The sequence below is a fragment of the Ruditapes philippinarum genome, unplaced genomic scaffold, assembly GCF_026571515.1.
Source record: "Ruditapes philippinarum isolate M1 unplaced genomic scaffold, ASM2657151v2 ctg834_1_1_1_1, whole genome shotgun sequence".
NCBI classification, from domain to species: Eukaryota; Metazoa; Mollusca; class Bivalvia; order Venerida; family Veneridae; genus Ruditapes; species Ruditapes philippinarum.
Window position 1 is genome coordinate 160,399 of NW_026857999.1, and position 27,025 is coordinate 187,423.

At 32.3% G+C, this 27,025-nt stretch overlaps 1 protein-coding gene across 1 annotated transcript in view; it reads left to right on the top strand.

Moving 5' to 3' along the window:
• The window catches only part of LOC132751736 (synaptogenesis protein syg-2-like), a 37,821-nt gene extending 33,119 nt beyond the window's left edge, over positions 1-4,702 (top strand). The window contains exons 10-14 of the mRNA XM_060741951.1: positions 2,534-2,659; positions 2,867-2,942; positions 3,160-3,227; positions 4,328-4,358; positions 4,639-4,702. Coding sequence (XP_060597934.1) covers positions 2,534-2,659; positions 2,867-2,942; positions 3,160-3,227; positions 4,328-4,358; positions 4,639-4,702 — 365 coding nt within the window. The remainder of the gene's footprint in view (positions 1-2,533; positions 2,660-2,866; positions 2,943-3,159; positions 3,228-4,327; positions 4,359-4,638) is intronic.
• Positions 4,703-27,025: the final 22,323 nt, after the last annotated feature.

A 27,025-nucleotide genomic window follows, 5' to 3' on the forward strand; every position in this document is an offset into this window, starting at 1 on the left:
TCAACAACTTAGAATAAAAATTAATAATGTTGAGTGCAATATACATGCTCCATGATTTGCATTTACTGAATTAATGCCCAGAAAATGACGTTTAGATATTAGATAAAAATTTATTTTGGAATAGAGCACAGGCAAGCCCCAACTTTTAATTGATATAGTTGAAGCCTTTGATACATTACAACACAATGGTGTAATGATTTTTTTGGGCTGGACTGTGCTGAACTTTAATTTTTCGTTTAAAACACCAAAAATACGTGAATTTTCCTAATTTTGCTGGAAATAGGGGTATTTCCATAGAACATAAATCATACTAAATGTAAACATATGTCTATAAATTCATATTTTTTTAACAGTTTAAGGATTGAACTTATAATTAAAACCTAAAAACAAGAACTTTTCATCAAATTATTTTTTGCCAAAATCTTGGGCAAAAATCCATGGTTAGTGAACGTAGCTCTTTGCAAATGAATAATGGAGGATAATAAATTAAGACCATTATTGATCACAAGCTTATGACCGGTATTTATTGGGTTGTTATTATTATGTTTGGATATAAAACAGCTCATTGAATGTTTTTAGTAGGTAGATCTAAGGTAGATTTACACAAGTTGGAGAGGGTTGTGAGTAAAGTTGGAAAGGGTTGTGAGTAACTCTTCACCTTTACATCGGGTTCATTTCTTTCATATCTATTGTGTGAGTGTTGTAACCAGTATAATTCCCCCATTTTTATATTTTATCTCCTATTTGAGGCCGCATGCACGTGGCTTATAGTAGATATCCATTCGTCTGTTCAGCAATGGGAATATTTTAGTCTTGCTATTGTTTTTTTTTTTTTTTTTTTTTTTTTTTTTGCTTTTAAGGAAATCTCACTGTTTTTATATGCTCAAATAAAAAATAGCTTTTCTAATGCACAACTTAAGAATTAAATTAAACGTTTAATTGAAGTGATAGTGCCATGTTTGAACATTATACTCGTTTTATATTTATCTTTTTTATTCACCTTATAAATTACGTGCCAATGACCCAGGCTATATTTCTATAAAGGGATCCAATACCAAATTCGGACAGGGAGCAAAAGGTATGACTAAAGTGCGCAACGAATCATGTTTCTTTGGCGCAATAGGCCCAAAGGATATATGTTTTGCAAAGCAGGCACAGCGTATGCTTACTCATGAAAATAATAAGCATAAGGTATAAAATAAATGAACTGAATGAAAAGTTAATATTTGCAATAGGTTGTTTTGAAGGATTCTAAGACTTGCTTAGAATTTTTTATTATATTTAGTGTTTATATACCTCAATTCCCTGTTAAGTGAATTGTAAACAAATATGCAATCTTGTATTTAATCAAATAGTTCAATCTTTCATAAATAAGACATCAATACGTTACTAAAAATTGATTATATTTAACAATTTATTCATAATATTATTTGATATTACAGACATACTTTTGCTTTTTGTAAAATAACAAAACACGTCGTCCTCGAAATTATTCGAAGATGATACAGTTCGCACTAATAATTCGATCCTATATCTTGATTTCATATCCTTCAAGTAAGAATAACAATCATTCTTTTTTACGTGTCATCCAATTTATTTTGATTCCACCAGACTTTTAATCTTTGTCGCAACAGAAAATCATTTTAGAATTTCAATGTGAATTCAAATATTAGGTTCTATTTTTTTTCACAAAAATACGCAACTTAATCATTTAACAACGAGCACATACCAAAACATGAAGGAAAAATGTATCAGTGCTTCGGATAGTCAACTGTAATAGAGAACAATTGTCAATTCTGATTTTGTACATAACATCTACTATTCTGATAGAAATATAAGTTTCTGTATACATGGTAGATTTGTCTTAATTTTGAATTTGTCTTTAGATATTCATGTGTACATTGTATTATACATTATGTTAGAAATTTATTGAAAATAAATATTGTATAAACCAAAAGTACGTTTGTATGAAAAACGAGATTTCGTTATTAATACACAAATCACAATTTTACTCTAAAAAACAACATCAAAAAAGAAAGGGAAAATATATTTAATTAAAAAAAAAATATCATGGAAACTGCATTACTTGTTTATTTGATAATATGAATTTTGAAAAAAACAAGGTTATTCTCTACCTGCTAAAAAAAAAAATCCAAAAACACATGTATGAAAGAAATATGTTTGTAAATTGCCTTTCTAGCTAATGTACAAATTCATTGCTTAAAAGAGGAACTGTAATATTTTGTGCTGTTTACGTACATTATGCTTATGTGTTTAATAACAGAAACATGTCTCTTTTGTAAGTCAATCATACATTGATGGAAATATCTTAATATGTCCATTTATAAATGATAATTAATATTTAATTAGGTTCAGTTATAATATATATTTTAGGTATCAATTTGTAATTTATCAGTGAGAATAACATCAACCTCATGGACTGTCTGCGTACCACGTGTGTGATACAGTCCTTTTATAGAGATAGGTAAGAGCAAGCACTTTTGAGACTTATTAAGTGCTATTTGTATTCCAGATGGAAAAGAGATAAGTGTAGCTGCTGGAGCTATCGTCGCGATTGTCATTGGCTCAATAATTGCTGGTGTTCTTATCGGTGTGGTTTTTACGTGGGTTGTTTTAAATAGAAAACGGAAAGTAAAAGGTACTTTTAATGAACTAGATAATTGACATTTCTATTATTTTCGAATTCATTTTCAACGTTAAAATGTATAGAAAAAGACGTGTTGTGACCAAATATTCGATATAATGATAGACTTATGACATCGAAACATGCGTTTTCTGATACTCGTATAACAGTCCAGTATTTTTTTTAAACTTTGAAATACCTGATTACCTATTTTTTAAGTAGGTCTGAAGAAGCAAAATCAACATCAGCCAAAATCAGTGTCACGACAAACAGAATTAAATGTTTCGTCGCCTTTACCGTAAGTACCTAAATGTTTTTCTCATGGCTTTAACCACTGACATCTAAATATGATTAAAGGTAAAAACAGATAAATGAAGGTTATTTCACACATAAACACATGATTGCAAATTAAGAATTCTCATTAGTGTGCGAAGAAAGATGATGTATATTAAACCTAGCTGTATTTGCAAGACAACATCACAAAATCTGATTATCTGAATATTGTTTTGTTCTAGGAATACCTACGAGCAACTTCAAACTAGAACAGATACTGAAAGCAGGATGACTTATGATTCCCTAGACAGTATTACATTATTTTTCTAACTTTTATTGCGAACTATTTAGTTGATCGTTATAATAACTATTTTATCGCATGTTTTTTGGCATTAATCTGTTTATTTTGGTGGTCGATTTTAATCTTATGTCACATGGTTTTGACATTATTCTTCATATTTTGCTGGTCTTTTATTGATACCGTGTCACATGGATTTTTGACATTTATCTATTAATTTAACTGGTCCACTATTGATAGCATGTCACATGGTTCTTTGCATTTCACTGGTCAATTATCTATATCAAGTCACATAAATTTTGCATAAGTCGGTAATTTTACTGGTCTATTATTGATATCTTGTCATATGGGTTTTGACCTTAATCTATATGATTTTCTAGTTTATGTGGCTGGGTTTCATATTTGGCTGTTTTATCTCGCATTTTATTTTCACTTACTCAGTAAAAATAATAATCGAGAAACTGTTTCATTTTAAGTATATTAAGTGTGTTAAGTTTTCCAGCATTCATTTTTATCACTTAATCAACAATTAAAACTTGTATATTTGCTGGGGGCTTAAGTCTACGTCTTCATCCTCCCATAAACTTTAAAATTAAACTTGTTTTGATAAATGACAAGCGTGCTAATAGTATCACAAACACTTATATTTTGACTTGATAGATGTATTCCAACGTGTTATGTTCAATGTGTAATTGATTAAATCGTATTTTTTTATTTGAAGTGACATCATGCTTATATTTTCATTGTCAACTTGAGCAGAATTGGCTATATAGTTCAAAGGATAAACTACTTTAATGATGATTGGCAAACTGTTGATGTTGGAAAATGTTTGCATAATGTACCTAACATTGTTATCATATCTGTATATTTTTTATGGTAAATTGGAATTCGCTTGTATTCCGGTTTTTAAACTTGATCATTGTAATTTGTTTTTTGAAGATCATTTAGCAATATCATTAAATTCATGCATCATTTCTAAATGGAATAAAACAATTTTGATATATTCCAGCAGTTAGTGCATATTTACTCGTGTATGTATATTTAATTATACAAATTTACTTTGCATTTCCCCTTGTTACGCATTAGTTATATCATTTTGTATTATGTTTCAGCTTCAGCAAACTCCAGCACAGTACTAGACAGGTAATAAACTAAACTCATGATTTCATGAATTTTTTGTTATCTTAACCTTTTAATATATTAACATTTCGCTTTATAGTACTCTGACCTTTTAAAATCACTTCAGTATATGACTGTTTGAGATGGATATATGAGAATATATTGTTTGCAAATGTATGTGAACAATAAAGAACATACAACACAGACACATTTATTATTGTATTTTGAACTCCTTAACGACACTTTACTCTTAATAGCATTTATAAGACGTTTTTATCTGTTCATGCATCTTTTTTACTTTTAGACAACCTCAGTATGAGAGTCTGGAGCATAATGCAGAGGCATCTCACACTTATAACAGATCTTAGACACTAGATCGATAAAAAATTATTGTATTGTGAGACCTCTAATCTAACGTATTAAAAAGCATTACCTGAAACGGTTGTTGGCGCTATGTTCTTCTTTTATCCTGGATTGGGGAGAGATGACAAATTGCTCACATATGAAAAAAAAAAACATGTCATAACAGAACATTAATTAAATGACGTGCACCTGACACGATTTTTATTCATTTTGCTAAACTGATTTTTTTAAGTGGTCACTCCAAAACACAAGTATAAAAATAAACTAATGAGAGTTTCATGATTATGCTAATTCACTAGAAATAGCAAGCTTTGAGTTTTAAATGAATTATTTCAAGATTCTGGGAATCCATATAAATCTTGTGTATAAAACCTAACAGATTGTATCACGAGATGTCACTTTTGGTTCATACTGGTACATGTATATTAGTGCAATGTTCAAATTGTTCATTAATGCGAGCATGTTATTATCAGCGCATTCGGGATAAGGGAACGTGAACTATTTGCATATTCAGTCGTTTGCATCTTGTTTTATTGTAAATATTTGTGTTAGCTTCGAACATCAGAAATAAGCCTTTTGCAACTTCCGATCAAGTTGGCTTCAAGGAAGAAAACTGCATGTTTGTATATTTTTGAGATTACTTAATATAATATCTTGTATCATGAAACGAAAGTAAATTATCTTTTTACATTGGTTAGTAGATATAGACATGAATGTTCCTCCTACACATTTCGAATTTGATTGAAATGGCTAAAATTTTAGCTTTTAGAGCAAAAAGCATAGTAAGTGTGATATTTTTTGAAAGTTTTGCCAATTTAAAAATATATTATTATGTGCTAGAAGATCATTTCATATCAAACTGGCGATTACAAAATTTTTATTAAGTTCGACTATATTACTTCAGAGACTATTATGTAAAGAACTATGTAGCTATGACTTATAATAATCACGTTTAGACACTAAAATAATAACTGGCTAGTGTACAGAATGTATATTTGTCAATTCATATAATATGGCGAATAAATAAACAAGAATGATGTTTATAGATGAGTGTTCGTCTCTTTCACATATTAAAGCTATGTATCGACATATTAAATCATAGAGGTTGTATTTATGTGTGTCAATAAATAAAGGTGGTGCTATTTTGAAAGTATATACACGTTACAACCGTGAATTCGAGTGTACTTGTACACTTTTCCTATATCAGCATAGTTAACTTTGGCTATTTCTAATGATTTCATATTCAAGTATTACTATCTCGTATAATGTATAATGAAATTTTCGAACATTTCGGTTCTAGCGTATGAGAAACAACCTTTTTGCATTCTGTTCCGTTTATAGTTCAGTTACTGTAAACAATGATTCCCAACTGAACACAAATATATTCAAAACATCGAAGTATGATTGCTACAGTATTTCATCAATGTAACCAAGTTATTCAGCGTTTAAGGACTGAAAATAACCGTAAGAAATTCCTTCAAATGTTATGTAATGATACATTGCAAGTCATTTAGTGTAATGCTAATCATTATGGTTAAACAGTGGATTAATTAGTTTGGTTTCTTGAGAAAAAATCCTTTGTCAGTCTATTTAAACAGAGCAATTTTATCTGTACAAATGAAAATGACATAACTTATTGTAATAATTGAAGTTGTTCTTTAACGCTCAATTATAGAATGACTTTCTAAAACATGTAATTTTCATAGTTTTATAATCAAATCATCATTATGTAAGCAATGTTCAAATTTCACAAACGTAAATTTAATGCTTCAATGACTACTTTATCATGGAAGTTACACATCAATTAACTGAATAAACTGATCAAACATAATACTATAATATAAGAATCTTGCTGATTAGAAAAATACTCAGAGCAACTAGTGTCTATTCCGCGGTACAAACCGTATAAATCATAAAGTCGGTTACCCCCTACCGACTAAAATCAGTCGGCTATGTATGAGCGGAGATTAGTCTGCCAAGTCCGAAGATTTATGACTTGCCTTTTGTTTTGGCGCCAAAAATGGCAATAAAGAAATGCTATTCAATAATTTGCAATAAGTAGGATTTAACGTCACAAAATAGCGATCATTCCATCCTGCTCGTGATAGTTATTTCGCTAAGGTTTATTTATATTTAACAGAATTAACACTCGACAGATATTATTATTTCTCTTTGGATGTACCGATTACAGTTGTTCGTATCTAATGGAAGCTCTTGGCATATAGCTGTTATATAATTGTATAGTGGGTTTAGACCATTCTCAAACACTTTGAATAATTTTCAAAATATTTAACAATACAACTCACGTACCTGCCTTAATTAATACGGTGTTATCTTTATCTCTCTCCTTCCTAGTTGTTCCGTATCATAATATATCTATAATATGAATATGACTTATCATCAATTAGATCCAACCGATGTATGTATTTGATGTCTATCATAACACAATTTTAAATAAACTATAATTGTCAGATCGCGACACACAAAAGTGTCTCCGTGCCTCTTATTATTTAAGTCTTTAATTTTAATTAAAACAATATTCACATGATAATGTGCCTCATATTATGTGCATAGTCTTTGAGATGTGCTCAGAAATAAGATTGAAATTCATAAAAGTAAAGAGATTAGACTATAAAATCGCTTGGGAAAAAATGTCGGGAATTTTAAAATGTTTTGTTTTCTTTATCGCATTAACCTTCTGTAAAGGTAAGTTATTCTGCAATCAAATTACAATTAACATTTTATACTGATTTTACCCTAATTATTTGCTGTTGTACAAATGGGTCATTTCAAAGGTCAAACTGGGTTTTTTTTTCTAAAGATACCTATGTTTTAAACTATCTTTTCATATCCATTTTAAAATAATATTGTTCATTCTCGATAAACATGTTATTCATAAAACCATGTTATTTATTAATTAATTAAATCAAATGTACTTTTTAAAACACATAAACATTTAAGATGCCAGAACTTGAAACGTGGTTACGTCGCACAATGTTTGGTGTAGGATTTGGAATGTTACTCAAAAATTCAATTTTTATTTCCGCTGTTATATTTGCAGTTTCTGGTGTGGATATTACTTTTAGCAGGGAGAAAGTTTTTCTAGGTAGCACAGGCACATTAACTATGAGTTGTAATATCACTGAAACAAATGTTGGTACTATTCATCGCATAATGATATCAACGCTTCTTAGATCAACTCCACGTTTTGGATCATATTGGAAAACAGTAGCAAAAATGGATTTTGAAAAAGGTGCAATTACTTTTTTAAGTCAAGATATTGAAGATGAAACAGGTCGTAAAGATTTTGTTGCTAGAGGATCATGGGATTCTACAACACCTACTAACACGTATCTCACATTGTCAATGAACATAGAGAAGTTAGTTTGCGATGATGTTAGAGCTTATAAATTTATTTTGTCTTATAAAAGTTCTACAACAGGAGGTACAGTATGGTCTTACAAGAATGGCACCTTCTCAGCATACTGTCAATTTCATTTTTATTGATATAATGCATCAGTCAAAGTTTGCGTTATTTCATTTCATTCTACAAAAGGAGGGGATGTACATGTAATGCCAGCTGAAAAGACAGCAATTTTCGAAGCATATAGTATTTGTTTCTTAATTCAAAGATAACGTATATCTTAAAGTTTTAATATGTAAAAGAAGTAGGTTATATCAAAAATATACAATAATTTTGGTTTGCAAAATAAAATAAATGCATACTTGGATGTGCATGTATTAATGAATATTTTTAATTAGTAAGCTTTCACTGTCTGAAACAGATTTGACATATGTGTATAGAATGATACGCTCACTGGTATTGGATTTTATTTTATTAACAATTTCACATTTAAAAGGAATCTAATGGGGCCTAAAGTGTGGATTGTCGAGCCTAAAACCGGTATTTATCCCAAGTGTTGTTTTACCACCGATCGTTCAAAGGCGGTACCCTTTGTGTCCTTCGCATGTATGTCTTGTGTATTAAAACATGATTACTATTGTGACACGTTCTGTAATAATTTTCATCAGCGGTAATTATTACATAACATTGCCCCTCAATAATTTTGTCCCCTCCAACACTTCCCCTTGTCCATTAAATTTTCGTATCAGCCTTTATGGTATTATATTACGTATCATTCTTATTATTAATAAATTGATATTTGTTACAGTTATTGGCATGTACTCCCTCCTTTTTCAGCCCTTGTGTTCTTTCCTATTTTGTTCGGTATCCTTCTGGATTTCCTACAAGTGTTGTGGCTAAGTTTTTTTTTTCGGGGGGGGGGGGGGCTACATTCTATGAACGTCGCCTTTCCTTGTTGATATTTGATTGTTGATATTTTATTGTAGAAACAGTAGTTACGATAATATTGGCCGTCTTAAGCAAGTTTTATTACAGTCATATTGCAGTCGTAGAACTGGAACAAAACAACACTTATGACAACACCGACATGTTGAATAATTTAAGTAAAACTATGATCTGTAACTGACCTTGACTATCAGGTTCAAATAGAAATTCTAATAATATTTTGTACAAGAAATAATAATATTTTTAAGTACCATAAATATAATTAAATGTTAGAATGAATAGTTGTGCGTGGACTGGTAGTGCTTAGACACACTTTTCCCGGAAGTATATTTGTTCAAATCTGTTGGTTACAGTGCTATTTTAGACAGTTTTTAATACAATTTGTTGAAAAAGATATGGAATTATTTAGGATAGTGGAATATGAATTAATATAAGATTACGTGGTTTGCATATGAGTATAAATCTGTACAACATCTACTCATTTATTTGTTTGGAGTGTACTGTACTCTCTCTCACGCCACGCAATTCCTTACATATAACTATAGGGTATCTTTCAAATGCGCTATCATTTTCTGAGAATTATAGTGCTCAATATTATAACAAATGTAGTTTTAGAAACAATTTGATCAGTACAAAATTTAGTATAGGTTGACTCTGAAATCTTTCAAGTCATACATATTGCTACTTGAACCAGTTTTATATAATATAGTTTTCAATGCTAAATTAATTGAAGACAGACAATGAACGCGTTACTAAATTATTTATATTTACCATATATGTTTTCAATAAAATTCCCAGTAAAACCTCAAGTGCATTCGCGATTACTACAAGGTCTATAGAATGGTCTCTTTCATAGTCACAAGGAATATCACCATTAGACATGGCCACTGCTGAGATAGGTGATGAGTTTGAACTAACTTGCACTGCTAATATAGGAAGCTTACCAGGAACCACTATTCGATGGCTTAAAACATCTGAAACATCACCAACCAATGAATTTATTAGCTACCAACCACCACAAGGTACTGTGGATGAAGGCACTGCAATTAGTGACAATCAGTGCGGATATACCCGAGTGGCTTCAATCAAGTACAACGCAACAGCAGCTGATGCTAAGCGGGATAACAATCTGGCATTCGAGTGTTATGTTATTGTTAGTGGAGATCCTTATGGGAACTCTTTTACCTCTGAAAACAATCCGAGATTTTATACTGACGTCAGTAAGTTATCTATAACATTGAGCATTTTTGTTTTTGTATAAAGGATAATATCAATGACCTTACAAGTAACGATATTTATGGCCTGGAGCTAAACTAATAGAAGTAGTGTCTGTTAAAATGTGTGTATTAAGATACATTTCTACTAAGATAACTACATCTGATTCTATACCATCTATTCATAATTCAATTATTGATAATATTTAATAGCATAAAGTCTGCAGAATTAGTTATAAAAAAGTATATATTATAAAATGTAATGACTCTCCATACATGAAACTCCATGTTAAATAAACTTTCCAAAGTTACGTATATACTGTATAAGTGGATATTTTTGCGTCACAAAAATTTGATTGCATTAATTGAAGATTCTGTATGTTGTAATTGAGGTTACATACCACACTTAAGTGAAATTATATGTATACTTATAGTTAAAACTCTGAAAATCGGACCCTTTCCGGACTTGACCAAAAGTCCGGTTTTCAGAGGATTCCGGTTTTCAGACGTTTTATACATTTATTGATCATTATGATGTGTTTGAACAATTGCTTTGTTCAATCATTTTGTATTTACTTTTCAACCCTTTTGTCTTAGTCATATTTTAGTTTCAGTTTTGCAATAAATGTCTTAAGTTATTTTATCATGCAAATCTATGAATATAATTCTGAAAATCAGAATTTAAAACAACACATTGTCTGAAATATATCTTTTTAATTGGCTTTTGAAATATGTAATTCATGGGATTTAGTATTACTAATTAGGCATATAATTAATATCCAAATAAAGATAACTTCAAGGTCAAAATTTTAAGCACAACAGGAATCATTTAACAAAAGTTATCCAATTAGAATTAAAAAAAAAAATTAAAAAAATAAATAACAAACAACAAACTTAAAACATTTTGAAAAATCATACCTTAGTATATAGGGAAAGATACTTAATTATGGTGAAAAAGCTTTAATTTAATTTCCAATAAGAAATTAACACACACTGACAAGTGTTTTCACATTTGCATAGATAAAAAGGAGGTGATCATTAATTGGTAATTGAACACGTCACTAGTTGAGATTATGTTTTAATCTATATTGAAATACACAGAAAGTTGACACTTTAAATTGCTGTCCGGTTTTCAGGGGTGTTTTAATGCATTTATGTTTAGCATTAGAAACCATAGAAAATCGTCCGGTTTTCGGAATTCAGAGGTTCCGGTATTCAGGGGATTTTTTTTTCAATGAACATATAAGGAAAAAATACGGGACTTTTAAAATGATCCGGTTTTGAGAGGATTCCGGTTTTCAGAGGGTCAGGTTTCAGAGTTTTTACTATATGTATATATTTTTTTTTTAATAAAACAATTTTCAAACATCGAAGAATATGTAAATTATGTACTGCAAATTGTTGTACATATTATATGTAATCATTTAAATATATGTATTCATTTCTTTTTGAAAAAAAATGACTTCGGCTTTATAAACAAGATATTTTTATTACCTCCCTTTATTTACATGATATTAATATGCTATTATTGCAAAAATTCTATTCAGTTTTTTAAAACCTTTATTATTTATATTATTGCTTGAAATATACATTGTTAGTTTGTTAAAGGACCTGATCACACATTTTTGTCATATTTTTAAAACATCCTTCTGTTATATGAATAGCTTAATGTGTTATTAATTCATAAAAAGTTTTATCAAAACATTTATGATTTGTTAAGCCCAAACTTATACAAACCAGCAATTAGAGAAATCAACAGCATTACCTGAATAGTAAAACTCATTTCTGTAAGATGATGTATGAAAACATGTTTTTAAATGATAGAAAAATAAATTGCCTCAAAAGGAAATAGTTTTTTGTGCGATCAAATATTTGCGAATAATTCCAATTTGCAAAAATCGCAAATATTTCCATATCGCAAAATTAACTTCTTATACAGTACGTGCATTGTTAAAGATGGTTCGGGGAAAAAATGCCTCTATAAGAAGCCACAGTCAGTGTATCCTCTGGGCAATTTCTGAACATTCAAATACTTTAAAATCTTTGTTAATGGTTTTGTTGGAATGTGCACCACATAGGCAAATCAGTTTAATCCTTTATTTATTTGTTAGCCATTTACTCTTCTAAGGCCCAGTTTAACGTATAGCATAATACATATTTCTTGCTGTTACTCAGGAACAACAGGATCTAAATACCTGATAGGAAAAATCCTTGTGTATGTTCGGTTCGATCCCTTGCTATCCAATTGGCTTTGATTTTTGTCAGAGTTGTGGTCCTTTAATTATTCTTATTTTAAAAGATTTTCTGGACTACTACCCTTATACCACTTGTGCAATTTTAATAGAGTTTTACAGGGTTGATAGGTAGCTCAAGTACTTGCGCACAGTAAACGGGTTTTTGCTTAAATGATTTTTGCTGGGTTATTGCAAAGGAATAAAAAAGGTATTTTTGTTTACTAGCTACACATAAACGTGTCTTGACAACTTCTCGGAAATTACTAGTGCAATTTTATCCATACTTTACAGGAATGATCAAAACTATGCCTAACTGTGCATTTTTGGTACAACGATTTTTGTTAGACTTATGACCTTTTAATGATTTTTGCTTTTAAATGTGTCGGACTTCCTCTCTTAACTCACTAATGCAAGTTCAATGAAACTTTTGTGCAATGGCTCATACGTCGCCCGTTTGATTATTTTTGCAGAGTTATGGCCCTTGAATAAAAAAACGCATTTTGCCCTGTTAATGATTTCTGTGTATAATTCTACACAGTAGCTTCAACATGCGATTGGCCATCATGAGGCGACACACATGTGATAACTGATCGAACTTGTCTTATTACAGAAAATGCAAGTATTGGAGAGACAAACCATACTATGAGAACAACAGGTAAAAAAATTTGCTCAATGCTCTTCTATATGTTGATGAGTTGAGTACATAAATTTTGCTCGCTTTAATTTAATGGAAAAAGGAAAGGGTAAAATAGAAAATGGTCCTTTATGCATAATATTTGTTTAATGTTGCCTATAATTGAGATATTTATTATTTGAGAGCCGCCTTGTTCGAAAATAAAAATAAATAGTATTACTCCTCTCTTATTTGTATTGTAAATTTCCCTAAGGCCAATGGGAGTTTTTATTCTCTCGATTCAATTTAATTGGCTACGTAAGGTCATGTCTAGAATGGAATTGTGCAGCTGAGGATTTTTATTATAACCAATACTGCTTTTTGCGTCTAAAAAATCCTTTACTTAAACAGTGAATGTAAACATCCGGTCAAGACATCCGGTGACAAAATTGCAAAATCATGTCACGTCTGAGGGGAATATTCTATCAGTCAAATAAATGGAGCAAAGCAGGATTTCTAAAGAATTTGACCATTGAAGCTGTTGTAGGCATATCTTAAATACTATTCAGAAGTGGATTTCTTATAAATTTGCACAAAAATGATTGAGGTTTAAATATTAAGACTATTCTGGATCAACAGCTCATGACCCGTATGTATGTGTATGTGTTTCTATTACTGATGAAATACAGAACATTGAGTATTTTATGAATGATTAAATGTTTCTACATGTACAAGGTAATTCTCAACTTAAGCAGCTTAATGTAACAGTTTGAGTGAATTTTTGTTCGGTTTTGATACAGTTAGTTTTATACCATTTCCGTATTTGTTCAATATACAATTAATAACACATAGGTTTGTGAGTAATAGTTAGAAGGTTATCTTCACCTTAACAACAGGTCCGTTTTTTCATATCTATTTTGTTTTGTTACCTGTATTTTTCAATGTTTTTATATCTCATTCGGAGAATAATGGGGACAGGCTATGATGAATTATTTCAGCAGATAGTATGCCCGCATATATCTTGCAGCAATAACTATCATATTTAAAACCTTTTCATAATAAATCATAAATTCATGAAAAGAACATAATTTTACGATTAATGGATGTTATAAAAATATTTAATTAGGTACAGATTTATATCCATTAGGTATCCTTTTGTGTAAATGAGTGAGAGTATAAATATATAAAATCAACCTTCCTCATTAAATGTATGCGAATGAAGTCTTTTTATAAGGATATGTTGTTTAGAGCAGGCACTATCAATACTTTATAGTGCTATTGTTATTGCAGATAGAAATGACATAAGTATAGAAGCAGGAGCTATCGCCGCGATTGTCATTGGATCAATAACTGTTAGTGTTCTAATCGGTGCAGTTTGTATATGGGTCGTTTTTAAAAGAAAACGGACAGCAACAGGTACTTTCAATTAACTACATGTAGTTTATTGTCATTTTTATGATTTTCTTAATTAACCTTGAAAAGAATGTATAGAAAATGACTTGTTTTGCACTAAATGGTTGATAAATTGATAGACTAATGACACCAAAATCTGATGGGTTTTTTGTTGTTGTTGTTTTTTTATACACATGAAACAGTTCAGTATAAATATGTTAAAATACCTAATATTCTATCTTTTGAAATAGGCCTGCTGAATCAAGATCAGCCAACATCAGTGTCACGAGAAAGAGAATTAAATGATTCGTCACTCTCAACGTAAGCATCTATACTAATTGATTAAAGATAAAGAAGATGATAAACATGAATATCACACATTAACACATTATTCCATATTAACATTTCTTAATAATGTGGGGAAAAACATGAACAACGCTGTATGTGCAAGACTTTTCTAGGAACACCTACGATCAGCTTAAAGATAATAAAGATGATTTAAAGAAATATTTCACACATTAACAAATTATAACAAATGAATAATACTTAGTGTAAAGAAAAAAACAGAAAACGAGATTATTAAACATAGCTGTTTTTGCAAGACCACATTGCAAAGTCTTCTTATCTTGATAAATATTATTCTAGAAATACCTATGAACAACTTCAAAACAGACCAGATACGGAAAGCAGGATGAGTTATGATCTCCTAGACGGTATTACTGATTTGTTTTCTAATTTTCATTGCAAATTATTAACTGATTGTTATTGACATTATTATCGCTTAGTTTTGGTATTTATCTGTATATTTTACTGAATCATTGCTATCATACCTCATGGATCTTTATGTTATTATTACTTATATGTTGTTTTAATGTGTTGTTATTGATCACAAAGACAATAGGCTTGAGTTCTCCGCATCACAACGACAGAACGTTGTATATATATAAGCACAAACCGGCTCGATTTGATTTCAATACATACATACTTGCAAATAAGGGACATCACCTTTTGTTACTTTCCAAGTTAAGGTTGCTGGGATTCATATTTAGCTTTGTTATCTCGCATTTAACTTCCGCTTAATTAAACTCCATAGAAATAATAAAAACAAAATTTTCGTTTGAAGAAAATTAAGTTTATTAAGTCCACCAGTATTGTTTTTATTAATTTATCAAAAATAAAAACTTGTGTATTTGCTAGGGCAGCTGAATCCCATATAAAATGAGTAGCAAAATAATTTGACTTTATTAAGTAATTTTTACTGATACATTGAAATATGTAAAGTTCAATGTTTAGTCGATTTAATTGAAAATATTATTTAAGTGACATTATGCTCATATTTTCGTTGTCAAGTTGACTGAATTGACTATATTTTTCAAAAGATTGACTGTTACAATGATGAGTGGCCAACAGTTGATGTTGGAAAATTTTTGCATAAAGTTTAAATTATTGTTATATCATATGCATACATTTTTATGGTAAATTTCAATTCTGTTGTGTTCTGGTAAAAAAACTCGATCATTGCTATTTGTTTTTTAAGGTCAAATTGCAATAAATTTACATTCATGCATCATTTGTAAAGGACTATATCCATTTTGATTCATGTCAACATTTACCTCGTGTATATATAATTTTTGTGTACAAAAAACATCGCATTTTCCCAGGTCTCTTTTTTCATAAACAAATGTTCAACAATATTTATGTTATTTTTATGTTTCAGCAACAGCAAATTCCAGCGCAGTACCAAACAGGTAAGGAAATAAAATCATGAAGTTCAAGCTGAATTCAACACTGTTGTCAATAATGTTTTATTAAATAATTACAATAAGGAATTTACACACATAAAAGTCATGAAATTAATTTTATTCTAATATTTTTAATATACCATTAACTTCATAATACCCTGGCGTTTATAAATCATTCACTCATATCTATAATTTTAGCCCATCATCGTATGAGAGCTCTTAACGGGTAGCAGGGGCATCTCACACGTTTGCAGATCTACAGCTTGACCGATAAACCTTATTGGCAGATTTGAAAGATCTATCTTGATTCTTTAGTTTCCTTTCGCTTTGCCATATAAGTACCGCATGTACCAGTTATAAATGTTTTTGTATACAATCTATAACTATCTATGATATTAAGAATTATTCATAAATAAAATTCATATGATAATGTAATTTTGCCAGTACCGGACGATTACTTTGAGCGAAGAAAGCTATCGTGCTATCAGAGTTCGAGCGAACAAATTTTAACTAAAAATCTGGAAATAAAATTATCCCTCGAAAGCATTAATCACAACAAAATTACATAAAAATTGCAAACTCGTTTTGATTTTGTCTGTACATGAGGGATAATGAATAAGTGCAACATCCCCCACATCCCCTAGCATCAGCTTGAGCGATTCGTAACTCTCAACATTTAATAGTGTTGACATCGATGATCCCGAAGAACCGGCAAAATATAACAACACTGAAGAAGTTGTATAGATGTGACACGGAAAATCAAATGTGTTGTCATCTTTTACCTTTACCATAAGATAACTCGGCTTAAAGAGTGATTCTTCGTTATTATTTTTATTTCTCCAGTTTAAAGGGTCATATATGCACAATTTATACATCTTTACCTGTCTATGATTTTGAGGTTTATTTGTATATACTTTAAATATTGTATGGGATATTGCCGGGACAAGGCAATTACTTCAGGCGAAGGGGGTTATTCAAGCAATCCGAGTTCGAGCGAACAAAGTTTAACTAAAGTTGTGTAGGTATGACAGGCAGTCAATAATTTTCTTATCCATTAGATAACTAGGCTTAAAAGGGTGATTCTTAATAATTATTTTTCATTTCTCCAGTTTAAAGGGCTATTATCATGCCGACGGAAGCTATTAATATCACGTTTAAAGTGTAAAAATGAACAAAGAGCAGTTACTCCAAAATAGGGCGAGGCAGATTTATGGTTCTTATGCACTGTATTTGTACCAAATGAGATCTATCTACCTACAAAGAGTCATCATGATATTTTTATAGTATCAGAGTTATATCCCGGGGACAAACTTTAATGTTTTAAAGGGAATATTTTAAAATGAACCGTTGTCTTTAATATGTTGATAAGAATTTGCTTTCAGGAAGAAAACTTTAACTTATATACATGTATATAAAGGTTTTCTAATAAAATATATAGATTAAAATTTGAAAATAGTGTATTTGTATTTAACATATGTACAGCACGGTTCTCCTTCCATTAGTATTGTCAAAATTGGCAATACCAAATCTTTGTTAAGTCAATCAACCATTTTAAGTTTCTAATATTCAATCACACATGAGCTCATTTGAACGTAGTCTTTATAGAATATAACTGATGCAATTTGCAATTTCGCATTTTCACCACTTGATGTACCAATATTATGTCCAAACGTAACAATTTTGTCTCGTTCTTATCAAGTCCTTATCGCACCCCACCTAACCTTTTATTCATTTCCGAGAGTCCAAATTCCGTATCAAATCCTTATTGTAATCAAAGTACCAAAGTTCGGACAAAATGTCCAAAAATGCTGATGAGACATAAAGAGGTAATTAAACATGGTTGAGAAAAATGGTTCCTCCATCTTAATTAGAAGCACTGTTACACGGACAATTTGCACCGTTGCATAACCAGACAGTGAGTAATAAGCTTAATAACCTGAAACCCCTCCATCATTTAGCCATTCAAATGTACACCCGAGTCTGTCCGTATACATTTTCACCATTTTACAAAATTTTCGATGTAATCAAACTTGAGAAAAATGTACTAAGATTTTAGGAAAAGTATAAAGATTCACAATTCTGGGAATAATTTACATTTTATGTGCGATTTATTACTGATTTTTCAGTATTTATAACTATATTTCGACTACGTTACTAACGCAGTTAGGGCTATTTTTGCATATTTTGTCCTCTTTATGGTAATTTACATGGGCTGTTAGTATCATTGATAATGTTTAAATTACATTCTTTCGGTAACTTTAAATAATAAACTGTTAATATACATTTCCAAATTTTCATGAAAATTATCATAAATCTGGAGGCGTGCTGCTATATAACGATTTACATGTATATGGTTTTTTTTAATGAAAAGTATAGTTTCTGATATGCACATGTTACAGTAGAATCATGTCAGAACTTTATACGCATCGTTACAAGTCTGAACTCTTGGCAAACTATGTCTTTTTATTTATTGTTTTATTTTCTATTTAGGTTATATGTAGCATGGATGTGTAGATAATTTGATAAATAAACGTGATGATAAACTCTAATTACAAACTTAAATATGTGATGATTCTAGTATATTGTCACCGATGCCTGTGAGGTAATAATATATGTAAATAATTCGAGGTAATAAATATATTAAAGCAATGCCTCTAGGTTCATGCTAATTTTCATAAACAAGTTTTTAAAAAAGAAAGATAAGTAAAATATTATAAAGCGAACCACGAAAATAATTTAAACATTGCAAACAGTATTCACTATCCGCGTAAATTGCCGAATATATGTCAAAATATGCTTTATTAATTACGCAGTTTGATGATGGTGAAAAATACTTCAAAATGAGAAATTTATTGTTTATAACATGTAATTCAAGCTGTGATTATATTTACTTTTCAAAGAATCGTAGTACATTTTTCTCAAAGGGATTTTTCTTGAATGTTTTGGATCATATGGAGGCATGCAACTTCAGAAGCAGACATATATCTGAATATTTTTTATATCACGGGTACACATGACGTAATTTCAGGTAAGATATTGACCAATCAGTAACAAGAAATGCAAGGAAACTATGGACGATCAATAAATATATATTTATCCGTTCCGGCTTCAAACAAATACTTTTCTTTAACAACTTATATAAACCATATACCTAAATTGACCTACCGTTGCCGCTCTTTATCATATAGATGGGACTACATACATATTTTTCCTTTGGTATGTGTGTGCGTGTGTGTGCCTGTTGAGTTGTTTTTTAGTTGTAACTGATCCAAGTGATCGAATAAAACAGTACTAGTCCGACAAAAACATATATAAGTTGTCTTCAAGGATATTGTGTTCAGCATGTGTTTCGATTTCTTTAAAGATCGATAGGTAATGAGCAAACAGTATTTAATATTGTCTTAATATATGTTAGACTAAACAATAAAGAGATGCCAAATATACTTATTTAATTTGAAATCATGTTATGTATTGCTAAGAAGATTTGTTAACCTCTGCAAACTTCATTACCCGAACATGTTACCTTTTACGAACAACATTGGTTCACTAACTGTTCAGTTTTTAGCTAGGTGATATTTAATCATGATGTTATTTTATGTTAACTGGTTGCTGAAAAAAATTAATCAAATTGTACATGTTTGCTTACATCTGCGCTGAAAAGAAATAAGCAGTCCTATATGCTACATAATAAATACTTTATCAATAATATATATTAAAAAACTAGGAAAAACAATCATATTAAGTGCACACTTGTACTTGTTCAAAGTTCATTATACATTTGTAATATAATTTATAAATATTTTTCAATGAATCACAAAAGTGTCACAATTTGTGCTTACTTTCTTTTTAAAAACATTCAATAGCTATTACAAAAGGTGCATTTCTTGTAAATTGTATTTTGAGATGTTTGTATATTTGTACAACATTTCATTGAAGTAAATACCATAAAAATTATTTAATTTACCATCATTATGTATCCTGAATATATCAAATGTGATTAATCTTGGTAAATATATTCATCTATTATTGTTTTAGACATTCAGTTAAATTAATAAGTGTGATAGTTATATGGTGATAAAGTTATATGCCAGACCATTATTTAAAGTTGATCTTGGCCAGTGTATCTCATATTTGAAATATATGAAATATTTTCTCATTAATAATGCAAAAAACAGTTCAGAATTCCCAAACACTTCTATATACTGTTTGATAAATCAATGTGATGTGCAGAACTCATGCACCGCCTCAAGGACACACTTGAAGGTCAAATTATGCCAACATTGTCCCAAGAAACAGAAATAACTGAACCGCAGTTGACACCGTACATTCCATATGGCATTATTGTTATTTTTTCTTTCGTCTCAATCGCATAGATTTAGCCATACTTATATCAAACTAAATATTCGTAGAATGTTTTACATACACAAAGTTACGAAAAGGCTTGTTTAAACGTAATTATAAATAAGCAACATAATTTCAGGAATATTTGCCAGACAATGTTGAAGTATGATTACGCACACTTCAGAACTTCTAACTGCTTTTGAGACCATAGCACGGATATAGACTTTTTTAAAGATTAAGTTGTAATTATTTGAAATTTATGTCTTATAGGATTCCTACAAACAACCTCAAAACTGGACAAATACAGTGTACTGCAAACAGAGAGACATTTGATTTCTTGGATAGCATATTGGTCTTTTTCTATAATTGCAAACTAATTATTTTTACGTCCTATCTTTTCCTCTTTTCACATGAACTTCAACATAGTATTATTTTCGATTATTCAGGTCCATATGATAATTTGAAAAAAGTAATATTGTTACGCTCCTGCGCTTGGTAGTGTGAGCCTTAAACTGTTTTAGATGTCAACTGCTCCCTGCTGGCCAGATCTATTTGTAGTCTATCTGTCTGATCCCTGTCTGTCTGACAGCTCCTCTGTAGACTGCAACTCTATGCTGCCCCGTACTGTTTGTTAGTCTGCTCACCGTGAAGTTGTGCACCTTATTCTGCTGTAGTATGCCGCAGCTATCCGTTTTGACTGCTCTCCGTGACTAACTTTGTCTTGATGTAGACAGCAACTACCTTTTTTGGCTGCTCTCCGTGATTTTACGTCGCATAAATGTCAAATTCCTTAATAAAATCGTTAAATCCCAAAATAAACTAATAAAATCGTTGTGCACCAGAATAATTTCGATTAAAAAGCCAAAGTATTGAGAATTTTAAAGTAAAAGCCAAAACGGTGCACAAAGTGAAATTTTGGATGTTGAAGCTCCCGACTGAAGGAAAGCTGGCTATTTATATGCCACAGTCCCCACACATTCCACAACTTTGTGGAAAGAACGCTCCACAAATATTTTGTGGGCTCCACAGTTTTTCTCGTGGGAAGACGTCCCACAGTTTTTCTTGTGGAAGGTATTCATCTACTAAATCTGCTGAGCTTTCACAAATGCTTACAGTGCCCATAACTGAAAGTATATATTTTTCACATGACCCCATAGTCTGGTCACAAGGTATTTCTGTACCACCAAGTACCATAAAGCCTTTACTAAGTAGCAGTTCGGCAGGACCTAACTCATCAGCAACGAGGATGTCTCTGCCAAGGATACCATCCTCTTCAATATCTGCAACGGCTATGTCCCTTACCATTTTCAGCTTCCCTAACTGAATAACAACCTTTTGCATTCTATTGTTTCCAACATTAGAGTCCCTGACTCTGCTTGGACAACATTTTTTTTCCAAGTGGAGGCACTTATCATTACTCCAATCTTTCCATCACCCTAGATGAAAGAATAGTTTTTGATATGCCCCAGTGCTCACTGTAAATAATAAAGGTTTTTTCATTGACACAACCATTCGTGCAGCCCTCAGATCCTAATGCTGATGATTTCCTGCCAATTGTTCTGCATCCCTTTACATCTTGTATATCTGATATGTTTTCTTTGGCCTGTCTACATTGATTTAGTTGGACCTCTCTTTGGCCCCAAGAGCTGGTCCCATTAAGTTTAAAGGCTCCTGTTTGTCATTGTCTGTAATATTGACATGCCTTATGTCATTAGATCGCCTTTTCTGACAATCCCTTGAAAAGTGACCAATTTCATGACAGCTGAAGCATTCAACTTCTCTTTTACCTGACCTTTTGCTTGATTCTGTCTTCTCAGATTCTTCGGCCTTCTCTAGCTTAGATAGCCTCTCGAGGATTTGGTCCAGCACCTTCAACCCATGATTTTTCTCCTCATTCTTGTTGTCTTCCATGTTCTGGTATGCTGACATCGTCCTAACGCTTCCATGTTGCAATAGGTCTGGTTCAAATATTTGATATAACTGTTCCGCATGTCGGTTTCGTCTTTCATGTCTTGAGGCATCCCTAGTTTGTATTAAGTTGACTGCATGAAAAAACTGCCTCATCAATATTTGAAGGCTCTTTATGATATTCTATTAAAAATTTCATCTCTTCGTCTCTAAGCCCATCAAGGAATCTTCTGACCAGATCCTCGTCTCTTGTCCTCCTATCCCTGTAGCCATGCGCCTTGTCGTACAAATCTTTTTAAGATCGGCCGCAAACTCTTCAACTGTCTCTCCGATCCCTTGCTCCCTGTTGCTGAATTTAACACTAAATGACCGTGCTGTTTCTATCTTCCGATAGCGCCTGTTAAGCTCAGTCCTCAATTCATCATAGCTATGGATAACAGCTGGAGGTAGTTGAGTAAATACGAACTCACTTGCTGGACCCTCTATCCTAGGCAGAAGCTGGTCTAACCTCTCTTCTCGTCCCCAGTCATACCTGTAGGCAACAGCTTCGAAACGGGCTATCCACGTCGCCCAGTCTTCTTTGCCTGTAAAAGAAGGAATTTTTACATTAATTGCATGACTATTATGACTATTGACATAAGGTCTTCTGACATATGCCTGATCATAGTGATCACCATACCCATAGTCTATAGGTGCTCTCCTTGGGACATCATACCTGCTTTCTACTCCATAAGATACCCCTGCTTCTTGTTCCGCACGGGATCCTCGTGCATCTTGTCGCTGCGAGCAGTCATCAGCACTTGCTTGCCTGTTAGGGCCCTGCTTCAGCTCTTGCAGTTCCTTGACCACATCTCGCAATACGCTTGTTACTCAACTCATCACAGCTGACATTTCTATTGCCGCATTCACATTGGTGTTTTCTTGCTCACTTTTCTTCATCTGTATTGAAACATCACTCAACACTGAAGCCACATCAGACATTTCGTCGGCCGTCTCAAAGTCAAGCGTCCTGGCCTGCGCTCCTACTGTCTGCTGACCATCCTTGAAGCTTATCACTCCCTCGCTGTCAACAGGTCTAGGGCTTTCCATGCTGTCGCTGTCTAATAGTGATGAATGAAGCTCTCTGGTAGCATCAAGTACAGGTTCGAATCTCTGGATCTACCCTTGGAAATCAGTAGATCCCACCGCTGCCATCATAAAATGTTACATTCCTGCGCTTGGTAGTGTGAGCCTTAAACTGTTTTAGATGTCAACTGCTCCCTGCTGGCCAGATCTATTTGTAGTCTATCTGTCTGATCCCTGTCTGTCTGACAGCTCCTCTGTAGACTGCAACTCTATGCTGCCCCGTACTGTTTGTTAGTCTGCTCACCGTGAAGTTGTGCACCTTATTCTGCTGTAGTATGCCGCAGCTATCCGTTTTGACTGCTCTCCGTGACTAACTTTGTCTTGATGTAGACAGCAACTATCTTTTCTGGCTGCTCTCCGAAATTTTACGTCGTCTGCTACTGATAGTTGACTGGCCACTGAGCACGCACAAAGTGTGAACTTCAACGTTAGAATAGATCTAATTAAGGAGGGAAATTTCAAATACTTTTTAAAATTTCTAAAGTTTATTAAACAGCTTAAATATATATTAACTGTAAGTTATTATGTCACAAAAAATCGTTGTGTTACATACACATACAGTTTAAAGTTACAATCTAAAATTCCCTCGCTAAAGTTTTTTATCAAAATAAGAAAAGTTTGAACTTCACAAAAATAAATGTCAAATTCCTTAATAAAATCGTTAAATCCCAAAATAAACTAATAAAATCGTTGTGCACCAGAATAATTTCGAATAAAAGCCAAAGTATTGAGAATTTTAAAGTAAAAGCCAAAACGGTGCACAAAGTGAAATTTTGGATGTTGAAGCTCCCGACTGAAGGAAAGCTGGCTATTTATATGCCACAGTCCCCACACATTCCACAACTTTGTGGAAAGAACGCTCCACAAATATTTTGTGGGCTCCACAGTTTTTCTCGTGGGAAGACGTCCCACAGTTTTTCTTGTGGAAGGAACGCTCCACAATAATTTTCTGTGGGCTCCACAATAATTTTGTGGGATATCTTCTGCGCCAAAAATAGGCACCTAATCAACAAAATATATACATCAAAACTTACAATAAGAATAATCACATTAAGATATTACATTTTCTAAGTAACAATATAAGTTAACAAATTATGGGATAAAGAACTATCCCTTGCATTCACTAGTGCCTACGTAAATAGTCCAACATGGCCGACAAGGAAAAGTGCATTTCAAATTATCATAAATAAACAGTGTTAACAATTATATTGAGATGGATTTATAATGCAGATTTACATATTTAATGAGGCTGCATCATAAACAATCCAACTTTAACATCTTGAGTGTGAAATAAGGGAATTAACTATTATGACAGAAGTCACGAAAACAGATTATAAACACAGGATTCTACCATGGTTAACATTTAGGGAAAATCTTCCAGAATCAGGAAGGATTAAATTGCTGGCACAATACGTAGATTTACGTTGATGTCCTGTATGTTTCATTAAGACACCACAGGATTTACTGTGTTGTCGCCAGTAAAAGCTTCACAAAATGAAAGTGAAAGTAGAAATAAACAAGACTGAAATCCAGTGAAATCAGAAAAGGTAAAATTTCTAGGGCATTACATTACCCCCCGGTTTTCCATGGCAAAACTCCTGTTGCCATATATACATTTTTCACATATGACAATAAATATTTTTAAAGTTAATTATTTACATTAATGCAAACATTGATGAGTACCTTAAATTGTAAATTCAACAGATGCCTAATGCACAGAAATTTTACAGACTTCTCAAACATCAACAAATTAGTTTGACTTAAGGTCTTAACAATTAAACATGCATTTAATATTTTAATAATACATTTTGTAACCACATATGTTCGTCAACTGTCTTCTCATTCTGTTCATCGATAGTTTGCTCATCCTGCTCATAGTCTGCTCATCCTGCTCATAGATCATCTGCTCATCCTGCTCATTGATTGTCTGCTCATCCTGCTCATAGATCATCTGCTCATAGATCATCTGCTCATTGATCATCTGCTCATCCTGCTCATTGTTTGTCTGCTCATCCTGCTCATTGATCATCTGCTCATCCTGCTCATAGATCGTCTGCTCATCCTCAGTGTTCGAAGCGCTTCGCCGCCAGGATCAAAGGTGATGTTTTCCCTCCCTACATTACAAAGCTTCTGTTTACAAGCCATGCACAACGATTGAAAATTTAGAGGAGCCTTCTTGCCAAAGAAGCAATGCTTCCTGTGCATGTGTTTTAATATCAATATGCGCTGATTTGGGACTTTTCTAATATGTGTAGCTTTCACGCAATTGCAATTCCTTCTAGACCTTGCTGGAAAACTAGTGCTTGATAGCTTTGCTTTGCCACTAGTGCCAATAGTCCCAAACATTACATTTCTTTTAATACCATCCTTAGAAGATTGTTTGCGTCTACTTGACATCTTTTGTTTCCAGTATTTTTAGGGCGTAAAACGTCAATCTCAATTGTCGTCTGTACTTGTTCCTCCTGAGCAACATTCACTTTTGGGTCTCTTCCTAGTTGTAGTTTCTGTTCCCCCTCAGTGTTGCTTAATATATCAATGTTTGATGCAGGTTGATCAATTAAGTTAATGTTTAAGTTTGCAGATGTGCTTATATCCTTTGAGAAATTGGCATTTGCTTGAATAAGCAATTGGTGATATTGTTCTACTGGCAATTTATCGCTAGACTGTGTACCTACTTTGCCAAGGTATTCATCTACTAAATCTGCTGAGCTTTCACAAATGCTTACAGTGCCCATAACTGAAAGTATATATTTTTCACATGACCCCTTAGTCTGGTCACAAGGTATTTCTGTACCACCAAGTACCATAAAACCTTTACTAAGTAGCAGTTCGGCAGGACCTAACTCATCAGCAACGAGGATGTCTCTGCCAAGGATACCATCCTCTCTTCAATATCTGCAACGGCTATGTCCCCTTACCATTTTCAGCTTCCCTAACTGAATAACAACCTTTTGCATTCTATTTTTTCCAACATTAGAGTCCCTGACTCTGCTTGGACAACAATTGTTTTCCAAGTGGAGGCACTTATCATTACTCAATCTTTCCATCACCCTAGATGAAAGAATAGTTTTGATACCCCAGTGCTCACTGTAAATAATAAAGGTTTTTCATTGACACAACCATTCGTGCAGCCCTCAGATCCTAATGCTGATGATTTCCTGCCAATTGTTCTGCATCCCTTTACATCTTGTACATCTGATATGTTTTTCTTTGGGCCTGTCTACATTGATTTAGTTGGACCTCTCTTTGCCCCAAGAGCTGGTCCCATTAAGTTTAAAGGCTCCTGTTTGTCATTGTCTGTAATATTGACATGCCTTATGTCATTAGATCGCCTTTTCTGACAATCCCTTGCAAAGTGACCAATTTCATGACAGCTGAAGCATTCAACTTCTCTTTTACCTGACCTTTTGCTTGATTCTGTCTTCTCAGATTCTTCGGCCTTCTCTAGCT